Source organism: Rhizomucor pusillus, assembly GCF_041956525.1.
Source record: "Rhizomucor pusillus strain CBS 183.67 unplaced genomic scaffold VTP01scaffold_17, whole genome shotgun sequence".
Classification (NCBI taxonomy): Eukaryota; Fungi; Mucoromycota; class Mucoromycetes; order Mucorales; family Lichtheimiaceae; genus Rhizomucor; species Rhizomucor pusillus.
In genome coordinates this window covers 70,635-89,118 of record NW_027192159.1, presented here as the reverse complement: position 1 = coordinate 89,118, position 18,484 = coordinate 70,635, and the positions used below count along the sequence as shown (strand labels likewise).

Genomic DNA, 18,484 nt, shown 5'->3' with positions numbered 1-18,484 from the left:
CCAGCTGCACTGCTGTGGATACAAGGATTTCACAGATTTCCACGAAAGATCCAACCAATGCTTCCCGCGCACTCTGCTGCCTGGATGCCGTTTCAAGTATACCCAGTTTATACAGTCGTTCCTAACGTACTCGTACACTGTTGCATTTTCTACCGTCGGTTTACATCTCTTTGTGCTCATCTCCGCACTTATGTGCGCCAACCATGTCAACAGGCAGTTTGGAAAGCATCTGCCTCCAAAAATCTACCGTCTCGATTACCAAGGTATCGTGGCTGGCACGCCCACCGGCAGTTCATACAATCTACATCAACAAGAAAACCTGCAGCAACGCAGAGCGGTAGTACCACAATAGTAGCTAGTAGTACCGGTGTTGTAATTTCTTTTTCCATATACACTTATAGATATTTTCTGTATATGTTGACTTCTTTTTCTTTCTTTCTTTTCTTCTTGCATTAATAATAATACATCGTAATTTATCCGAAAAGACTCCAATCATTGACCTCCAAATGATTCAACATTTCAACTATTTCGCTTCCTATCTGCTCGATGGTGGCAACTTGGCCGCCGCTGGCAGCGCGTTCGCTGCTCGCTGGATCTACTATTACCGGCGCATTGACCGAGATCACAAAATCGGTGGATACATTAACAAGCCGTACGACAATTAGCATAATCTCCACCATATTTTGTGCACTGGCTTCGTTAAACTTTGCTACTTTTTGCCATCCTTTCAAGATATGAACTACTGTAGTCTGCGGTCTATGTAATGTGTAAAACAAAAAGTTACGACACCATCTTACGTTATGTGATTTCTCAGATATACTTGCGGCAGACGAGGAGTGACGGTCTGAGGTTCGACGCGCTCTATGCTTGCAATGTGTGCTTCTGTTGCCTCGTTGTCGCTGGCAAGTTGCTGAAAGTGCAGTCTACGCAGACATATGAATAGCTATTTTTACGTGTTTTTCTCAACAATAATCCTAAGGACCTTGCAATACTTTCGTCGGTAGCCTCGACAGGCTCGAGTAGTTCGAATATTATACTCTGCTGCGTGCGAATGTCGACAAACACTTCTTGATTGTCCGGAATCTGGCGAATCTCACTTTCGCGTCACAATTAATGTTGTTAAGTTCTCGACCTGCTGCCGATTTCCCAAAGCTCTCTTTTCTTACCTTGCATCGAGGAAAGTGTCACCAATAACGCACTGTATGGCGCCTCCGAATAGTGGTTGAAGGCGCATGGTCAGCAACAGTAAAGGTGGTAATGCGATCAAATTTTTGAATGTCGTGTTTTCCACCCCGACGAAAAATGTTCATGCATGAACTTACATAACCAAAAATCTCCCTTCTTGACAGCTTTTAATCAGTGATTCCGTTGACGAAGACGTATTTATAATATAAACAGGAAACTATTTGGATAGCAAGAATAAACATTTACAATATGCGCATCAATTTCAGAAGACTTGTTGTCCGTTAGTCATTTATCAGAGTCGTCCGTAACATCGTCATGGTAACAGCTCATTGTCTCGCCGAAATGGATTCATCGCGTAGATGCGTGAATATATCTTTACGATTGTTCGAATAAATAGTGGATGCAAGCTTATTATCCCAAGGACATCGACGTCGTAGCAATGGCCAGTCGGGCGGGCATCAAAATCCTTCTCCGCCCCCTTTCTCTTTTTACTTTTCCCAGCAACAATTTTGACAGGTACCAAGATCATGAAATCGGCACTGACATTTGAGACGATCGCCCGGTGTTCGACGACCAAGGCAAGAGCCTCGCTGCTGACACTACCGCACGGTCCGGTCAACACGCCTGTCTTTATGCCGGTTGGGACGCAAGGCACGCTGAAAGGTGTTACGCCGAAGCAGTTGGAAGATCTCAACTGCCAGATCATGCTCAACAATACCTACCACTTGGTTAGTCAATCACCCGGTCTTTGTATATACTTCAAAGTCCAATATTGATTGATTAGATATGAAGGGACTGAAACCGGGCCAAGAGACTCTTGATTTGGTGGGAGGTTCACACAATTTTCAGAAATGGAGCAGAAATCTGCTGACTGTAAGTCAGTAAGGAGTGGTGGTGAAGGACTTGACAACCGTTGTTTTGCTTATGCTGGCTCAGGATAGTGGAGGATTTCAAATGGTGTCTCTTTTGAAACTTGCAAAGATTACCGAGGTAAATGACAAGGAAGATTTAGGTGACATTTTTTTTGTTCTTACTACCTATATAATCACACAAGGAAGGAGTACAATTCGCATCACCGCACGATGGATCATTGATGATGTTGACGCCAGAACATTCCATTGAACTGCAGAACTCCATCGGCGCCGATATTATGATGCAGTTGGACGATGTCATCTCATCCTTGACGACTGGACCTCGCGTTGAAGAGGCGATGTGGCGATCGATTCGATGGTTGGATCGATGCATTGCTGCACACAAAAATCCCGAAAAGCAAAACTTGTTTGCTATCATCCAAGGAGGACTGAACAAGGAACTGCGACGGAAATGTGTAGAGGAGATGGTCAAGCGAGATACACCCGGTTACGCTGTCGGTGGTCTCAGCGGCGGTGAAGAGAAGGATGAATTTTGGCGCATGTAAGTGTATTGGCTTGCCGAGAAACCTTCTTATTCTAACAAGGATAACAGCGTGACCTTGTGCACGGATTTGTTACCAAAGAACAAACCAATTTATTGCATGGGTGTAGGGTAAGTATTCCTTTACTGGCATTGTTTGAATGTAATGTTGATTAAAGAACGAAATGATATAGATATGCAGAGGATTTGGTGGTATGCGTTGCTCTAGGAGTTGACATGTTTGATTGCGTCTATCCTACGAGAACTGCGGTGCGTGGATGAAATTTCTTCTTTCTATCCAGAGTTTCTAGCTTACATTCATGTGATTTCTTTTTAGCGGTTCGGCAATGCATTAACGATGAAGGGAATAGTCAATCTTAAATCAGGCAAATTCGCCAGCGATTTCGGCCCTATCGAGGAAGGTTGCGACTGTTCCACATGCAAAAATTATACCCGGTCCTATGTGCATCTGGTTGCCACCAAGGATACGGTCGGCTGTCACCTGGTGACAGTACACAACGTTGCTTTCCAATTACGGCTGATGCGAGAGATGCAGGCGGCAATCAAAGCAGACGAGTTCCCTGCCTGGATCAAGAAATTCTTTGCAGGCTACTTTGGCGACAAGAGTAGATACCCCGAGTGGGCTGTAAATGCCCTTAAAAGCGTCAATGTGGATCTTATGGAATAGATTTTTATGTGTTGTGTAAAAAATATTAGTACAAGTATTTAAAAACAAAGAAGATGATAGAACTTGTAAAATAGAAACAAAGTTCAAGATGGCGACATCGACTGATTCCATTATTCACCGGCCACCACACACTTTTTGGGGGACCGCACTCGAGACAATAGATCGGCTTACCTGGACTGGTTCGCTGCTACGTCGACGTACTGGTAGGATGGACCGCACAGGAATTTGTTACAATCATATGTGTGCCCTGAAAATTAGCCAAAGACGCGGTTTGGCTTGCATCATCTGCAAAAGTGTGAGCGCGTGTGTACCTCCCTCGCAACGATTTGCTGCCCCATTTTTCTCTTTGTCGCCCACGAAACAAAAATTTTGGCATCCCGAAAAGCCCGGCGGCGGCGACCACCACCTGGCACACACACGGGGAGCCCTTGCAGTTTAGGTTTTTCTTCCCCCCCTCACACACATCCACAAACTTTATATTACAACGTAAGCACAACCAAAGTCCAGTAAAACTAGTCTTGTTTCTTACCCCCTCGTTCTTTTCTACTCCCAACTGATAGCATGTCTGTTCCTGGTAAGCTCATCTGACTACTTTCGACCCGTCTCCATTGAACGCGTCTTTTGCTAATCTCTTTTAACAGTTGCTTTCGCTGACATTGGCAAGCCCGCCAAGGACCTTCTCTCCAAGGACTACCCCATTGGTGGTGTCAAGCTCGAAGTCAAGACCACCGCTCCCAACGGTGTGGTAAGTTTAATCGATTGTATTAAAGAATGGCGACAGCTTTGTAAGCTTACATGGATGTGTATATAGACTTTCAAGGTCAACGGTCAGCGTGACAACAAGACCGGTATCATTGTTGGTGATCTCGAGACCAAGTACGCCGACAAGGCCAAGGGTATCACCTTCACTGAAGCCTGGACCACCTCCAACCACCTCAACGGCAAGATCGAGCTTGAGAACAACCTTGCCAGTAAGTAGTTGAAAGAATATGATACCTAAACAAAGGAACGCTGTAATGCTAACATTTATTGTGTCTACAGAGGGTCTCAAGTTGGAACTCTTGACCTCCCTCCTCCCATCCGTCAACGAGAAGGGTGCCAAGATCAACGCCACCTACAAGCAACCCAACGTCCACACCGTTGCTACCTTGGATGTCTTCAAGGTAACATATCTATATATTACCAAAATAATACAATTTACAGAGTCCTAATCAGAGTCCTAATTTTGTTATAGACCCACTTTAGCGTCAACTCTGTTGTCGGCCGTCAAGGTTTCCTTGTTGGTGGTGAGGTCTCTTACAACGTCCTCGATGGCAAGGTACAGTATAAGGAGTGCGGATCATACTATGAAGAAGGTGGTTAGCCAATAAGAATATTGAAGCTGAAACGACATCACTTTGTAGATCAACCGCTACAACGCTGCTTTCGGCTACTCTGCTGCTGAATACTCTGTTGCCGTCCACGCTCTCAACAACTTAAACAGCTACTCTGCTTCCTACTACCACCGCGTCAACAGCGACCTTGAGGCCTCTGGTAAGGCTTCCTGGGACGCCTCTGGCAACAGCGCTGTTGCTCTTGAGGTTGGTGCCAAGCTCAAGCTTGACAGCTCTGCCTTCGTCAAGGGCAAGATCTCCAACTCTGGTGTCCTCGGTGTTGCGTAAGTATATAGATATGGCGGTGTTACTGAATGAAAACGTATAAACTGGTCTTCTTGCGATAGTTACACTCAGGCTCTCCGCCCCGGTGTCAAGGTCAACCTCGGTGCTTCCATTGACACTACCCGCCTCAATGAAAACGCCCACAAGCTCGGCCTTTCTTTCACCTTGGAAAACTAGATGTATGATACACAACAGATGGAATGAAGGCATCCAGCATCATCCCGGTTTTGGTTGCTGTGAATGTTTTGTCTACTATACAGTAATAAAAACCACTGCATATAATCTACTTGGTCTAATATCCTTTATCTTCGTTATAAAGGATCGTCCTCCAAAGATGTGATCCTCCCTGTCTAACTTTCTTCCATAGACTTATATCCGTGGATTCCATTGATCTACTATTTTACTCTCTGCAACAATTGGCTTGAGCACTGCTCAGTGGTACATCGATGACGCATCAAGCGCTTTAGGGTATGCATTATTCCTCTCTGATAGAAATATACCATTTAGCAGTACAGGCCAACTCTGGATGAGTCAAAATCAAGCCACTGAGATAAGTGTCAATCGGGGACCCGATTGACAAGGCGCGCACACACACACTCCGGTTCCCCAATTTTCGTACTTGTTTAATACATATCAAAGAAACATGACCGGCGGTTTATATATGCTCGACTACGGTGCGGGCAATGTACGCAGTCTGATCAATGCTGTGAATCGCCTTGGTTACGAGATTGAGTTTATCAAAGATCCGTCGGATTTCGCAAAGGCAGAGGTATGGTCACGAATGTCATTTGCTGCATTAGAGTGTATATGTAGGACTCACTTGTGAGATAGAAACTCATTTTCCCTGGTGTGGGTGCATACGGCCACGCTGTAGAGTCGCTGGAAAAGAAGGGACTTGCGCAACCTCTGAAAGAATACATTGCATCCGGCAAGCCTTTTATGGGAATTTGCGTTGGCATGCAAATGCTCTTTGAAGGTTCAGAGGAAAGCAGCGAACGTGGATTGGGTATTATACCAGGCATCACCAAGCAGTTCAACAAGGATACCAAGGCTGTGCCTCACATGGGCTGGAACGCTTGCCAGGTCCTGAAATCACAAACAGAACGGGGAGAACAAGCTGTCAACTACAGCATCGAGGACGACTCTGTATACTACTTTGTCCACTCGTTTGCAGTGCCTTACAGCAAAGAAATCAAGGACTGGGTTCTATCAACAACACAGTACGGCGACGAGGTATTTGTCAGTGCAGTGCAGAAAGGAAACGTCTTTGCAACACAGTTCCACCCTGAAAAGAGTGGATATGCCGGTCTTCGAGTATTGCGATCTTTCTTGACTGGAACTGGAATCGTCGATGAATCTCAAGTCGTCACCAAAGAGCCGGTACCTCAACAGCGGTTCACCAAGCGTATCATTGCGTGCTTGGATGTGCGAACAAATGACAAGGGAGACCTGGTTGTCACAAAAGGTGACCAGTACGATGTTCGAGAAAAGACAGCCGAGGGAAACGATGTACGCAATCTTGGAAAACCCGTCGATTTAGCGCGACGATACTTTGAAGAAGGTGCAGACGAGGTCACGTTTTTGAACATTACCAGTTTCCGCAACTGCCCCTTGGGCGATCTGCCCATGTTGGAAGTTTTACGCCGTGCGTCAGAGACGGTTTTCGTTCCGTTGACCATTGGCGGTGGTATCCGAGATGTGGTCGACCCTGATGGCACGTTGCACCCTGCTTTCGAGGTCGCTGGCGAGTACTTCCGTTCCGGCGCAGACAAGGTATCGATTGGCAGCGACGCCGTCTATGCGGTCGAAAAGTATCTTGCAAATGGATGCAAAAAGGACGGAACTACTGCAATTGAAACCATTGCAAAGGCATACGGTGCCCAGGCTGTAGTTATCTCTGTCGATCCTCGTCGAGTCTACGTCAAGGACCCCAGCGAGACCAAGCACCACGTTGTCAAGGTCAGCAACCCTGGACCGAACGGCGAAGAGTACTGCTGGTATCAGTGCACTGTCAAGGGCGGCCGTGAGGGACGCGACGTTGACGTCCATCAGCTCGTGACGGCTTGCCAGGACCTCGGTGCAGGTGAAATCTTGCTCAATTGCATGGATCGCGACGGCACCAATTCCGGTTACGAACTTGAACTTATCAACGACGTTCGAAGCGCTATTCGCATCCCCGTCATTGCATCCAGCGGTGCTGGACGTGTCGAGCATTTCGATGAAGTGTTTAAAAAGACAGATGTCGAAGCAGCTCTCGCCGCAGGCATCTTCCACAGACGCGAAGTTCCTATCCAAGATGTCAAGGAACATTTGAAAAAATGCAATGTAAATTGTAGACCTGTAGATCTTTCGCTTTAAATACTGCATCTGTTTTAAATACTTATATACATATATATACGCACACGCATTCACACACACACACACATATATATGTATGTCATGCAATATCACAGTTCTTGCTCCGTCGTAATTTGATATCTTGATCCTTCCAGGTCTTTAGAGCACATGGTTGCTAGCCTTCCCGCATTGTGACTCAATGACTTGTGTGCAATCGTTATATTTCCCTTCTCTTTCTTTCTTTCTTTCTTCCGTTCTTTCATTCTTCTGTTTTCTTTTTTTTAAAGAAGCACTCCTTAATTTCTTTCTTTGAACTTACATATTTCTTGCCTTACCTCTCTCACGCCTCTTTTATACACTTGCCTCACCGGTAGAATGCAGGATAAAGCAGCTGACAAAGCGCTTTGCAGTGGCGGCGATTCTGGTAATTCATCATTTGTGATTATTCTTATTTTAAAAGTCATGCGAAAATTGTGTATTCATACTTGCTTCCGTATCTTCTTCAGGTTTCATAGACAGCAATAGTAGCAGTGGCGGCGGCGGCAGTAACAGCAGCAGTAGCGGCAGCGGTGGCTGCAAACAGGACAAGAAGAGGAGGAAGAAGAAGGTCTGCAGCCGTGTAACGCAATGAGACAGCAGCTGTGCATTAACACGAAACTCTCACTAGATTGAGGATGCATGTTTGCTACGCAGCGGCGCGTCAACAACAACCCCTGCAGCGGATGCAAAGCAAGATGATAACGATGATGACGGATTACACTCAGATATATCACTTGTACTTGTCCAGCAGCTACGGAAGAACCAGATACAACTGAGGGAAAAGCAAGTGCAAATCGAGAAACTGAGCACGGATGTAAAGGATCAAGAAGCGGTGAACAAGCATCAGCAAGAGCAGCGTAAGTGTGTTCACACAAATATCAACAAGAAAGAAAAGAAGAAGAAATGACACCTTTGTAGTCCAGGTGCTCAAGGACCAAAACTGGAATTTGGAGGTGGAGAAACAGGATTTGCAAGCGCAACTGAGCAAAAGCACGGAAAGAATCAAGCGGCTGCAAACGAACTGCGCAGCGATCACGGAGCAGCTACGACAGACGATGGAGCAGCTGGAGGAGATAAAAGCGCAGGAAGAAGAGAACACAAAGACGCTCAAACACAGGCATGAACAGCAACGACTGCGTCTTGTAAAAGACTTGAAGAATGCAAAGAAAGAAATTGCCCAGCTGCAAAAGCATTTCGACCAGTTGGCTGCCGACAAGAAAATCTGGATGTCCAGGGCTGCGGTTACTCGATCTAGTTTTGCAACGACGACGACGACGACAAAGTCACTGTCGCGATCATCTAGCCGCGACCCAAGACAAGACGATGCAGAGATTTTGAACCAAGAAGAAGAACAAGAACAAGAAGATAAAGATATTATCGACCCAGAGATGGCAGCCATCATCGAGCGAAAAAAAGATGCTCTGCAGCTGGAACTGGACACGTTGCGACAATCGTTAGCGCATGCGCATCGAACTATTTCCAGCCTGAGATCGTCGTTGCAGCGAGAAAAAGTTGAAAAGAACCAGGTTAAACGGCTTCTTGCTGAAAGCCAGGAAATGATTGAGCAGCTTAGCAGAGCTACCTACGCCATCGTCACGCCTGATAACATAGTACAGCAGGAAGGCAGGCGTACAACGTCGCTGCTGCCGCCGCCGCCGTCGATTAGAAGGCATAGACGGGGTGCAGTTGCACTCCAGTCCAGTTCGCAAACTTGCCTTGAGGACCATGAAATTAACACAGCTCAAGAACGCAGCGATGATGGCGGGGAAACTGATAAGGAGAATGATAGTACTACAAACAGTAACAACAACAACAATCAAAAGCGGACTAGTCTACAACAAGATGTGCCAAGCAATTCATTGTTTAACGAACTCAAGGAGTCAGAGTGTAAGAAGAAAGAGGCCGCGGTGCAAACGTCGTTGATTGTTGCTGCAAACAAGATACCAACTACGCGGCAAACTCAAACGGAACTTGTGCGTTGCGCGGATGCAGAAACACAGTATGATCCACGAGACCTTCTTGGCGGGGCGAAAACGGATAGCAGCAACACCACCACCTCATCTCTTCCTTCTCCTATTATTACGCTAAGCGATGAAGTCAAGGCTTCGTCGAAACTCCTCCAGTGCTACAAACCATCCGTATCAGCTTCTGCGCCTTCGCACCGCGACGATGATGGTGACAAGGCAAGCACACCAGCAGGGACCGCTTCTATATATAGTTCAACAGCATCGCGGCCAAACCCTTCCCTTTTATCCACCACTACGCTTCCCAAATCGATATCGGACACTATCGTCAAATCATCACGAGGATCAAATCTCTGTGTATCCTCTAATAGCCACCGCAAATCTGCCGATAACGCAGTCAATCAACAAGTCGTGTCTGCAATTACCCAGGCGATGGTCGGCGAGTGGATGTGGAAAAGCATTCGGCACTCATATGCGGTTGGTATTCCGTCGCAGCATAGGCAGCACAGGCGCTATTTCTGGATCCATCCATACACCCGTACTTTGTATTGGAGTAAAAGCCATCCTGGATTGGATCACAATGAGGCAAAGTCCAAAAGAGGTACGTACATGTGAGATTTTTCACTCTTTACATGGTCCAAATCTAAGCTGGATATGTTCAGCTTTTATTCAGGATGTGTGGTCCATTCCTAATAATCAGCACAAAAACGCGAGGTTATCTTCATTGACGCTCGTGATCCGCACACCGACTCGAGATCTAAAGCTGAATGCTGATAATATCGAGCGGCATTATCAATGGTTACTGGCAAGTTTTGAATGATACCACTGTGCACTGTTGCTCTTCTTTTATTAATTCGTGTAAATATTATGTAGGCATTGTCGCATTTACTAGAACGCAGCGCAGCAGATGTGATGAACAACGACAACAACTCAGCAAGGAATTTGGCATACATGAAGACTTCGATCAGTGAAAACTTGAGTTGCTTATCCTTCGACAATAACAGCAGTGTGTGGAGCTCGCGGGTACAAAGCAACTGCAGTAGCTCTTATGTCCATCGACTCCCGCACGTTCCACCACCAGATCAAGAAGCAGCAGCTGCAGGTGACGACTCAACGGATCCAGAGGACCACATCGATCTTCGTTGCTGCTGCAACGGCAAACATAACATTGCATCGCTTGAACGAAAAGTACGCCAATAGTCGCTTATGTAGCCTGACCTGAACCCACTCTTTTGTAAAATCATCAACGTAGCAGCACGGATTCTTTACATTATTGATAAAATATCTCAGTAACTAATGTTTGTCAACAATAGAAGATCAACATGCTCACAGCTGAATTAGTGTGCATGCATATAAAATACACATCCATCAGACCAGGTCCATGAAAAATACCACGTCCACTCTGCATGAGAGAGACAAGTGATGCTCGTCGCGGACGAGTATTAAGTGGAGCATGTGAAATAAAAAGAAAAGAATGATAAGTTTGGGGTGTTTGCGATGGCGATATGTGTTTCTGCTGATGATGAACAATACATTCGTGCATGGTGGGTGGCGATCTGTAATTCAAGAGCTCACGTGGACCCATACTCTTTCGGTTCAATTTCAATTGTCAGCAACCCAACCTGCCTTTTCCTTGGGACATTCAACGCCATCTACTTTTCTTCCTTAACGAACACAATGTCTGTTCAACTGGAACCCTCTTCACAGCTCTCATTTCGACGTGAGTAAAACCGCCCCTTACTTCATATATACACAACAGCAGCGAAACAGCGGCGCCGACAAAACTGACTGTGTCCTCCTCCTCCTCCTTGCCTTGCAGGACCACTCACCCAAGTGACCAAGGAATCCTTGTTGGTGACAAACCCCAACAATGACCCGGTCATGTTCAAAGTCAAGACAACCGCACCGAAACAGTATTGCGTTCGCCCAAACGCTGGTCGAGTTGAAGCGAATTCCCAGGTCGAAGTGCAAGGTATGTGCAAAATTATATTTAGACGTTGGCGGTGCTTTATAAGGCAAGCCGAATTGTTAAAAGTTATTGTTGTTGTTCTCTGCTATCAGTGATTTTGCAGCCATTCAAGGAGGAACCCCCGGCAGATTTCAAGTGTCGAGACAAGTTCTTGGTCCAGACCGCAGTCATCAAGCCAGCATATGAGTCTTTAAATGTCGCGGAAATGGTAAAATAACTGTAAAGAAAGAGAGAGAAAAAAAAGAGAGGCGCAAACAAGGAGAAGAGACAAAAGAGATGGGAATTCGATTGACTAACAATGCCTTTTTCTTTATTTTTGCACAGTGGAGCCGCGTCGAAGCAGAGGATAAATCCGGAATTTTCCAACAAAAAATCAAATGTGTGTTCTTGCCTCCAGCAGAGGAGGATCCTTATCTCGTGAACCAATCTGCTGTCCAAGTAAGCATAGCAGGAAATCTGAAAAGGATCCCACGTTTCTAAGTCGAGATAACTATATTTTGCCAGGATAATGTCGACAAATCCGTTCCAGCTGCCGTCGCCGCCGCAGCACCAGCACCAGCACCGCCTGCAACGCAGGTACCTGAGGTTGCAAAAGAAGACAACAGGCAGCTTGAACCAGCAGTCGTGACAGCTCCAGCGCCAGCACCGGCTCCGGCAGCTGTGAATTCGCCATCGCCTTCAGAACCGGCAGCCGTTGTACGAGAAGAAATGCCAGAATTGGCTCCAACCACCCAAGTTTCACAGCCTGTGAATGGCATTGTTGGAGAGAAGCCAGCAGCGTCGGTACCTGAACCTAAGCCAAGATCCATCCCTGCTGCTGCTACTACTACTACTGCTACCCCTGCTACTCCTCCTGCTGCTGCTGCTCCAGTTTCCGCTGCCCCGACCGTTAATAAGAAAGCTGTAGAGGACGAGACCATTAAAGAGTTGCAGGACGAATTACGACGTGCTCGAGAACTGATTGAAAAGCTGCAGCAGGAAAATGCCGGACTTCAGAAAATCCAAAAGGAAGCTGACAGCGCTGCCAAGTCTGGTCGCAAGTTATCTCCCACAGTGCACCCACAGGATGCTGTTCATCAACATTTGGCTGCTTTGGAAAAACCGCGCCCAACCGAAGGATACCCTCCACAAGTGGTGCTCATTGTTGCTTCCTTGGTATTCGTGTTTACATATCTATTCTTCTAAGAAAAAAATCCTCCCTTCCCCGCTTATCTTGTTTGTAATATCGTCCCATGTATCCCCCTCCCCCAGGCAAGAAAAAAAGCAAGCAGCAGCAGCACACAAGACTTGCAATAAAATTCTGGGATCTAGATCTTCCCAAATAAAACACTCTTGTATTCTGTATGTGTCACACACGCACGGCCCACACTGCACAGTAGCGGCCCATTCTATATATTTTAAAGCAGTATAGTGTACAACGTGAAAAGAAGAAGACGAAAGGGAAATTATGTACAGTCGCGGGGTATGATAACTTCGTCGATTACACCGCCTCCCAAGCACCAATTATCTAGATATACAACGGCTTGCTGCCCGGGAGCAATTGCACGTACAGGTTCAAAGAAATGCAGCCTATATCTGCCATCAGGGTCACGCGTTAACTGAGCCTTTTGAGGCTCCATGCGGTATCTGATCTGCGCATCCACAACCATTGTGTCTTTGTTGGATGATGGTGGTGGTTCGCCGTGGATCCAGACCCAATCACGCGCTAGACAAGTAGAATGTACAAGTGCAGGATGATCCCAGGCAGGAACACAGACCAACGTATTTTCTTTGGTGCGTTTCTGTGCAACGAACCATTTATGCTGACCGTGGCAGATGCCTGACGCCTGACCGATTGTGTAGGCATAGAGGCCACGATGTTGTCCAATAACATTGCCGTGCCAATCTACGGCCGGCCCAGGTGGTTGGTGAATGTATTCCGAGAGGAAATCTCCAAACCGACGGCGTTGTCCAACAAAACATATTCCCATACTCTCCTTTTTCTTTGCCACGTGCAAGCCCATCTGATGTGCGATCGCCTTGACTTGTTTCTTGGAAGGAAAATCGCCAAGCGGGAAAAGCACGCGCCTCAGAGCATCTTCTGTTACAGTTGATAGATAGTACGACTGATCCTTATTTCGATCCATTCCGCGGAACAATCTCCCCTGATCGTTTCGACAATAATGCCCAGTTGCTAGCCACGCATCCTCAGGTACATGCTGCAAAAGATGGCCAAACTTGATGTGGCGGTTGCAATGTACGTCCGGGTTCGGTGTTAAGCCGGCTGCGTAGTCGTCGAGCGTTTGTTGAAAGACATCGTTCCAGTATTCCTTGACGAAATTGATCGACTTGCATGGGATCGATAGAGTTTCGCAGACCCGTTGCACGTCCTCCCAGTCTTGCATGCTTGTGCATACGCCGTTCTCGTCCGAAGAATCCCAGTTACGCATGTAGATCCCCTCGACAATGTAGCCTTGCTGTTTCAACAGCGCTGCTGAAACACTCGAATCCACGCCGCCGGACATGGCAACAATCACACGATCGCCGAGCTGTGGCAACCAACGTCGCAGGCCGCCACCCAACATTATACATGTAATCCGATCTAATCCCAACGGTGTTGTTCACTGACTCAAATTGCAAGTTGTTGTTGTTGAGAAGGAGGACGACAGGGCAGGCAGACAGGCAACCACCCACCCACCCACATTGGTCTGGATAGGCTCCGACCGAACCGACGCTGCTGCTGCTGTCAATGCTTGTTCCCGCCCGCACCCCAACTCCTGGAGTGTTTGAGAGGAGAAAAAATAACCAGCAGCTCGTCCCCCATGACGGATATATTACATTGCACATTGTTTCACAGAAGAAAACAAAGACGTAGAGCCTTGTCGGGAACGACACTCTAGTTCGGACGGACGGAGAGCGGATGACAATCCTCCAGACCTTATGCGTTGCACAGTATATGCTGCTGCGATGAATATAACCGAATCTCGCTTGTTTTCCAAATATTATTCGCTTGCTTGGCATTTACAACAGACAACCCATCATCCTGACGACGACGATGACCCGTGAGACCAATTCGGTGATCCCAAGAACGTTTGAATCGATCAGGATATATAACAGTCAAGGAGAGAACGCAGAGACATGAAAGCTGCTGAGACTTACTAATTTCAATTTATCTTTGTTAAAATCTAGGCCGTTTAAGGTTATTCAAAGGAGTTTGGGTCGCAGAGTCTTGTCGCTGTCGTACACAAGATAAGTCGATCAAATGTTGTTCTCGTGGATCCCGTTTTGCCTGAACGATAGGAGGATGGCGTCGCCTTCTTCTCCGTCCAAACCCGCGTTTCGTGTAAAAGACCTTTTGGACTGATGTAAAAAGAGAGTTGGATGATCCCCGTTGATTTGGTACCTTGATTGTACGATCATCTTTAAAACATGGATTGCTGACTATGTATTCTCTGACATGTTAAAATGTCACTCAATATTCTTATGATCTAAAGTATGAACGTAATTATGTGATATAATTCCACGGTCAGCAGCAGCAGCAGCAGCAGCGTGAGCAGCGATCTCCCCAAGCTATAGCAGCCACATGGGAGGAGTGTGCGAAAACTTGGACTTTTAAAGAACGTCGCAGATTTTTTCGAAACAGACTAACTGATGGACAGAGTAGAGGGAGCCCAAAATTTCTAGCAGATTATTGTCACCTCACGTGCTGGGGCGAGCAAGAAAGATTCTCCTCGGGCACGGTTGAGCAGGCCTGAACCAAAAAGGGCATTATTGTGCTCTGGCCGTCCCTGCGCAGAACATGAAACAAACACGCTGCTGTTGTTTACAGCATGTAGGCCATTGACACCGCCCAAGCAATATTGCCGCATTAGGACGTCGCGCGTGACGCAATGGGATACAATTGTTGACTCTGGAGAGGGAGGGGGGATCTCTCTGGTGCTCTTGACAGAAAAAAAAAGGATAATATCTGGTGACAGGGAAAATAAGGACGAGCGTGAGGTTTCGAGCCGAATGATAACCCGTTTTTATTTTGTCGTTTCATTTTTATCGCGCTTCTCCCATACTATATAAAAAAGAGCAATAGTCCCTCCCTCCTCTTCTCTTCCCTCTTTTTCTCTACCTTTTTCTCTTCTACTTCTTCTTTAGAGTATTATATTTACATGGCTCACCTTTGTGGTCTTGCGACGCCAGACACACCCGTGCCCTCTAGTCCAACACTTTCGCCGGCAGTGGTAACGCATACGACGGCAACTACCCGCCACTTGCACTCGAACGATACCTCCACCGTCGACCTCACTGAACTCACAAAGCTGTTGCAAAAGGCAGCATCGTCTCGCTCCAATTGGCCATTTATCAACACTGCTGCTAGACCTGTCTCTCCCGCATCCACATCTACGTCCTCCTCCTCCTCCTCATCTTCAACACCCTCCGAATCCTGCACCGCGTTACCATCCCAATTCGTGTTCAAGAAGCCAGAGTACAACGAGCAATACCACCGGAATCATTTCCATCGCCCGTGCTGTGAACGCAGAGATGCATTTCTGGGGTGGTACGATCTGCGGCGTTTCTTTGTGTCCGAGCAACAACAGCAACAACAGCAACAGCAGCAACAGCCGCCATCTCCATCTTCGTCGTCCACTTGTTCGTCGCTGTCTGACCACGACACTACTTTTGGCAACCAAATCCGTCAAGACATCGAGGGTCGCTATGGCCGCTGGGGTAAGTTTTATCATCATCATCTTTCAAAAATTTGCTCGCTCCCACCTCCCCCTCCCTGAGCAAATTCGCGCCATTTTGAGGCATATTTGCCAATAAATCTTATGCAAAAAATTATTAGGCCGTTACATTGGCAAAGGCGCCGGTGGCTCCGTACGGCTGATCCAGCGTGCTTCTGATAACAAGACGTTTGCAGTCAAGCAGTTTCGCAAGAGACTTCAACACGAAACTGAACGTGAATATATCAAGAAAGTAACGGCCGAATTCTGCATCGGATCCACGCTGCATCATCCCAACATTGTTGAAACACTTGACTTTATCCAAGATGGCCCAAACTTTTATGAAATCATGGAATACTGCCCCAATGACTTGTTCAACGTCGTCATGAGCGGCATGATGTCCCGCGAGGAAATTGCTTGCTGCTGGCGGCAGCTCCTGCAAGGTCTTGATTATCTGCACAGCATGGGTATCGCCCACAGAGATCTAAAGCTCGATAATCTCGTCCTTGATCATATGGGCATTCTCAAAATTATTGACTTTGGCTGCTCCTGTGTATTCAAGTATCCTTGCGGCAACAATATCATCATGTCTCAAGGTAAAAAATTTTACCTGGTAGAAATTTCTTCCGTCCCTACTTTAACATGAATCAATTTGATTATTCTTTTTTTTCCTTAGGCATCTATGGATCTGACCCTTACATTGCACCCGAGCAATATACACAGACCAGCTATGATCCGCGTCAGTCTGATGTATGGTCATGCGCAATAATCTTCATCTGTATGACCATTCGTCGATTCCCTTGGCGTGTACCACGTTCCTGCGATCCATCCTTCCGTGCTTTTGCAACAAACTACAACCAGCAGCCATACCGTTTGCTAAAACTTCTCCCACGCGAGTCTCGCTCTATCATGGCCGGCATGCTCGATCTCAACCCCACAAGAAGACCAACGCTGAGCGCGGTGCTTGCCGATTCGTGGGTGCGGCAGATCGACGCTTGCACCGTTGAAGAACCAGGTGCAGAGCACGTCCACCACGTTCAAGAAACTTTTCCTGGTAACCAGCGGAATAACCTGGTGCTTGTGACGCCGGAACCACCTGGTGTCGTGGCAGAAAAGGAAAAGCGAAAACGACACCATCATCCTCCTCACCACCACCATTGCTGTAACAACAGCAACAGCCGACCGACTTCACCGCCAGCATGTGCTACTCCTTCTCCATCCCTTCCTCGCAATATACCCGTCTAATCTGTCTCTCTCAATGAGAAAAAGGTCCACCCCCGGCCCACCCAAGCAAGCCTGTGTATTTTTATTTTCAATCCTGTAACAAAAGAAATCCAACTTAATTTTTTTTAGCTGATACATTGCAAAAAAAATGTCTCTTAAATGCTGAAACTCCCTGTCACCGTCCCTCCCCCCAAAATAAGGATAAGCTGAGCTCGAGGTAATCTCATCTACTGGTAGCAGTAACCTCAACCAGCCCCCGTCGGGCTTCTTGAGGGTCAATCACGAGGCAGAAGGGCTGGTGCTGCTGTTGTCAAAGCAATGCACGTATCCTTTTCTGTCTATTTTTCTTTTCCCTTTTTCTTTCTTTCTTCCTTTCTTTTCTCTTCAACTCTTTATTTCATAGACTATGGAAAAGTTCAAAGAGGTATGTTCAAGTCAGCTACGTACGCAGTGCCACACACCAACTCAAACGATTCTGTCAGAAACTTTCCTCACTCCGCGCCGAAGCCGAAGCTGCCAACGCCCGCGCAGACGAACTCGAGCAGCAGGTCAAGCAGCTGGAAGCCGAGCATATCGCGAAAGGCCACGAACTTCGCTCGCTGCAGAACCGAGTCCAGATCCTCGAGGAGCAGCTCGAAAAAGCAGAGCAAAAGCTCCAGGAGACGTCAAACAAGTAAGTAATGATGACACTTACAGTGTGTCTGTATATTTTTTTTTCTTCGTAACTGACCTGTTTCGTATATACAGGTTCAATGAGGCCGATCTCCGGGCCGAGGAGGCTGAGCGCAAGGTGACGAGTCTCGAAAACGAGATAGCTGAAAAGGAACAGCTGCACGAGGAACTGCAAGAGAAATACAAGGCTGCAAAGACAGAACTTGACGAGTTGGCACGCCAGTTTGACGACCTATAATTCTATTATTATCTATCCCCCATTATTTCTCTTTTGTCCTATACCCACTCGGTCATAATCATCATCAATCAATGAAAATCAAAAGAAAGGGGAAATGGATACCTATCACTTTTCATAACTAGAAAGAATTGAACTTTTTATCTGACTTTGTTGTGGAGACCTGTCTCAGTCTTTTATGCTCTCTCAGTCTCCCAGAAATGGTTATTAATGCATTCATGCTATTTTCCAACGACGGCTAAGATCGAGTCCGCGCGAAGAAGTAAAGGAATAAAATTGTAGCTTGTATCAGAGTTTGCAGTGGCAGTTAGAGAAACTACTGTCGCTCGCTGATAGATGGTTTATTGTTGGATATGCATGGTACATAGCAGCAATAAACGCAGAATTGATGATGCTGCCAATGAATTTAATTGTTTCGATTCGATTC

General features: G+C 46.7%; 10 protein-coding genes across 10 annotated transcripts in view; 8 read left to right on the top strand and 2 right to left on the bottom strand.

Moving 5' to 3' along the window:
- The window catches only part of VTP01DRAFT_3487 (uncharacterized protein), a gene marked incomplete at both ends in the record, with an annotated part of 1,731 nt that extends 1,379 nt beyond the window's left edge, over positions 1–352 (top strand). The window contains one exon of the mRNA XM_069382063.1: positions 5–352. Coding sequence (XP_069236229.1) covers positions 5–352 — 348 coding nt within the window. The remainder of the gene's footprint in view (positions 1–4) is intronic.
- A 121-nt stretch (positions 353–473) lies between these two features.
- Positions 474–1,234, bottom strand: VTP01DRAFT_3486 (uncharacterized protein; the record flags this gene model as incomplete). The annotated part of the gene is made up of 4 exons (XM_069382062.1): positions 474–756; positions 825–923; positions 983–1,096; positions 1,167–1,234. 4 exons carry the CDS (start codon positions 1,232–1,234, stop codon positions 474–476), a joined length of 564 nt encoding a protein of 187 aa, XP_069236228.1.
- Positions 1,235–1,712: 478 nt separating this feature from the next.
- VTP01DRAFT_3485 (uncharacterized protein) lies at positions 1,713–3,265 on the top strand (the record flags this gene model as incomplete). The annotated part of the gene is made up of 7 exons (XM_069382061.1): positions 1,713–1,913; positions 1,978–2,058; positions 2,122–2,175; positions 2,240–2,598; positions 2,650–2,709; positions 2,772–2,847; positions 2,915–3,265. 7 exons carry the CDS (start codon positions 1,713–1,715, stop codon positions 3,263–3,265), a joined length of 1,182 nt encoding a protein of 393 aa, XP_069236227.1.
- Positions 3,266–3,826: 561 nt separating this feature from the next.
- On the top strand, positions 3,827–5,100 carry VTP01DRAFT_3484 (uncharacterized protein; the record flags this gene model as incomplete). The annotated part of the gene is made up of 7 exons (XM_069382060.1): positions 3,827–3,839; positions 3,907–4,010; positions 4,077–4,236; positions 4,307–4,428; positions 4,500–4,583; positions 4,669–4,922; positions 4,986–5,100. 7 exons carry the CDS (start codon positions 3,827–3,829, stop codon positions 5,098–5,100), a joined length of 852 nt encoding a protein of 283 aa, XP_069236226.1.
- A 466-nt stretch (positions 5,101–5,566) lies between these two features.
- VTP01DRAFT_3483 (uncharacterized protein) lies at positions 5,567–7,281 on the top strand (the record flags this gene model as incomplete). Its single annotated transcript, XM_069382059.1, has 2 exons — positions 5,567–5,692; positions 5,755–7,281. 2 exons carry the CDS (start codon positions 5,567–5,569, stop codon positions 7,279–7,281), a joined length of 1,653 nt encoding a protein of 550 aa, XP_069236225.1.
- A 354-nt stretch (positions 7,282–7,635) lies between these two features.
- On the top strand, positions 7,636–10,463 carry VTP01DRAFT_3482 (uncharacterized protein; the record flags this gene model as incomplete). Its single annotated transcript, XM_069382058.1, has 6 exons — positions 7,636–7,684; positions 7,767–7,867; positions 7,928–8,156; positions 8,218–9,864; positions 9,926–10,068; positions 10,137–10,463. 6 exons carry the CDS (start codon positions 7,636–7,638, stop codon positions 10,461–10,463), a joined length of 2,496 nt encoding a protein of 831 aa, XP_069236224.1.
- A 477-nt stretch (positions 10,464–10,940) lies between these two features.
- VTP01DRAFT_3481 (uncharacterized protein) lies at positions 10,941–12,417 on the top strand (the record flags this gene model as incomplete). Its single annotated transcript, XM_069382057.1, has 5 exons — positions 10,941–10,983; positions 11,083–11,235; positions 11,325–11,440; positions 11,557–11,670; positions 11,737–12,417. 5 exons carry the CDS (start codon positions 10,941–10,943, stop codon positions 12,415–12,417), a joined length of 1,107 nt encoding a protein of 368 aa, XP_069236223.1.
- Positions 12,418–12,677: 260 nt separating this feature from the next.
- On the bottom strand, positions 12,678–13,796 carry VTP01DRAFT_3480 (uncharacterized protein; the record flags this gene model as incomplete). The annotated part of the gene is made up of 1 exon (XM_069382056.1): positions 12,678–13,796. The coding sequence occupies one exon, from the start codon at positions 13,794–13,796 to the stop codon at positions 12,678–12,680; it is 1,119 nt and encodes a 372-aa protein (XP_069236222.1).
- A 1,575-nt stretch (positions 13,797–15,371) lies between these two features.
- On the top strand, positions 15,372–17,171 carry VTP01DRAFT_3479 (uncharacterized protein; the record flags this gene model as incomplete). The annotated part of the gene is made up of 3 exons (XM_069382054.1): positions 15,372–15,930; positions 16,049–16,522; positions 16,603–17,171. 3 exons carry the CDS (start codon positions 15,372–15,374, stop codon positions 17,169–17,171), a joined length of 1,602 nt encoding a protein of 533 aa, XP_069236221.1.
- Positions 17,172–17,556: 385 nt separating this feature from the next.
- VTP01DRAFT_3478 (uncharacterized protein) lies at positions 17,557–18,060 on the top strand (the record flags this gene model as incomplete). The annotated part of the gene is made up of 3 exons (XM_069382053.1): positions 17,557–17,574; positions 17,633–17,823; positions 17,898–18,060. The coding sequence occupies 3 exons, from the start codon at positions 17,557–17,559 to the stop codon at positions 18,058–18,060; spliced, it is 372 nt and encodes a 123-aa protein (XP_069236220.1).
- Positions 18,061–18,484: the final 424 nt, after the last annotated feature.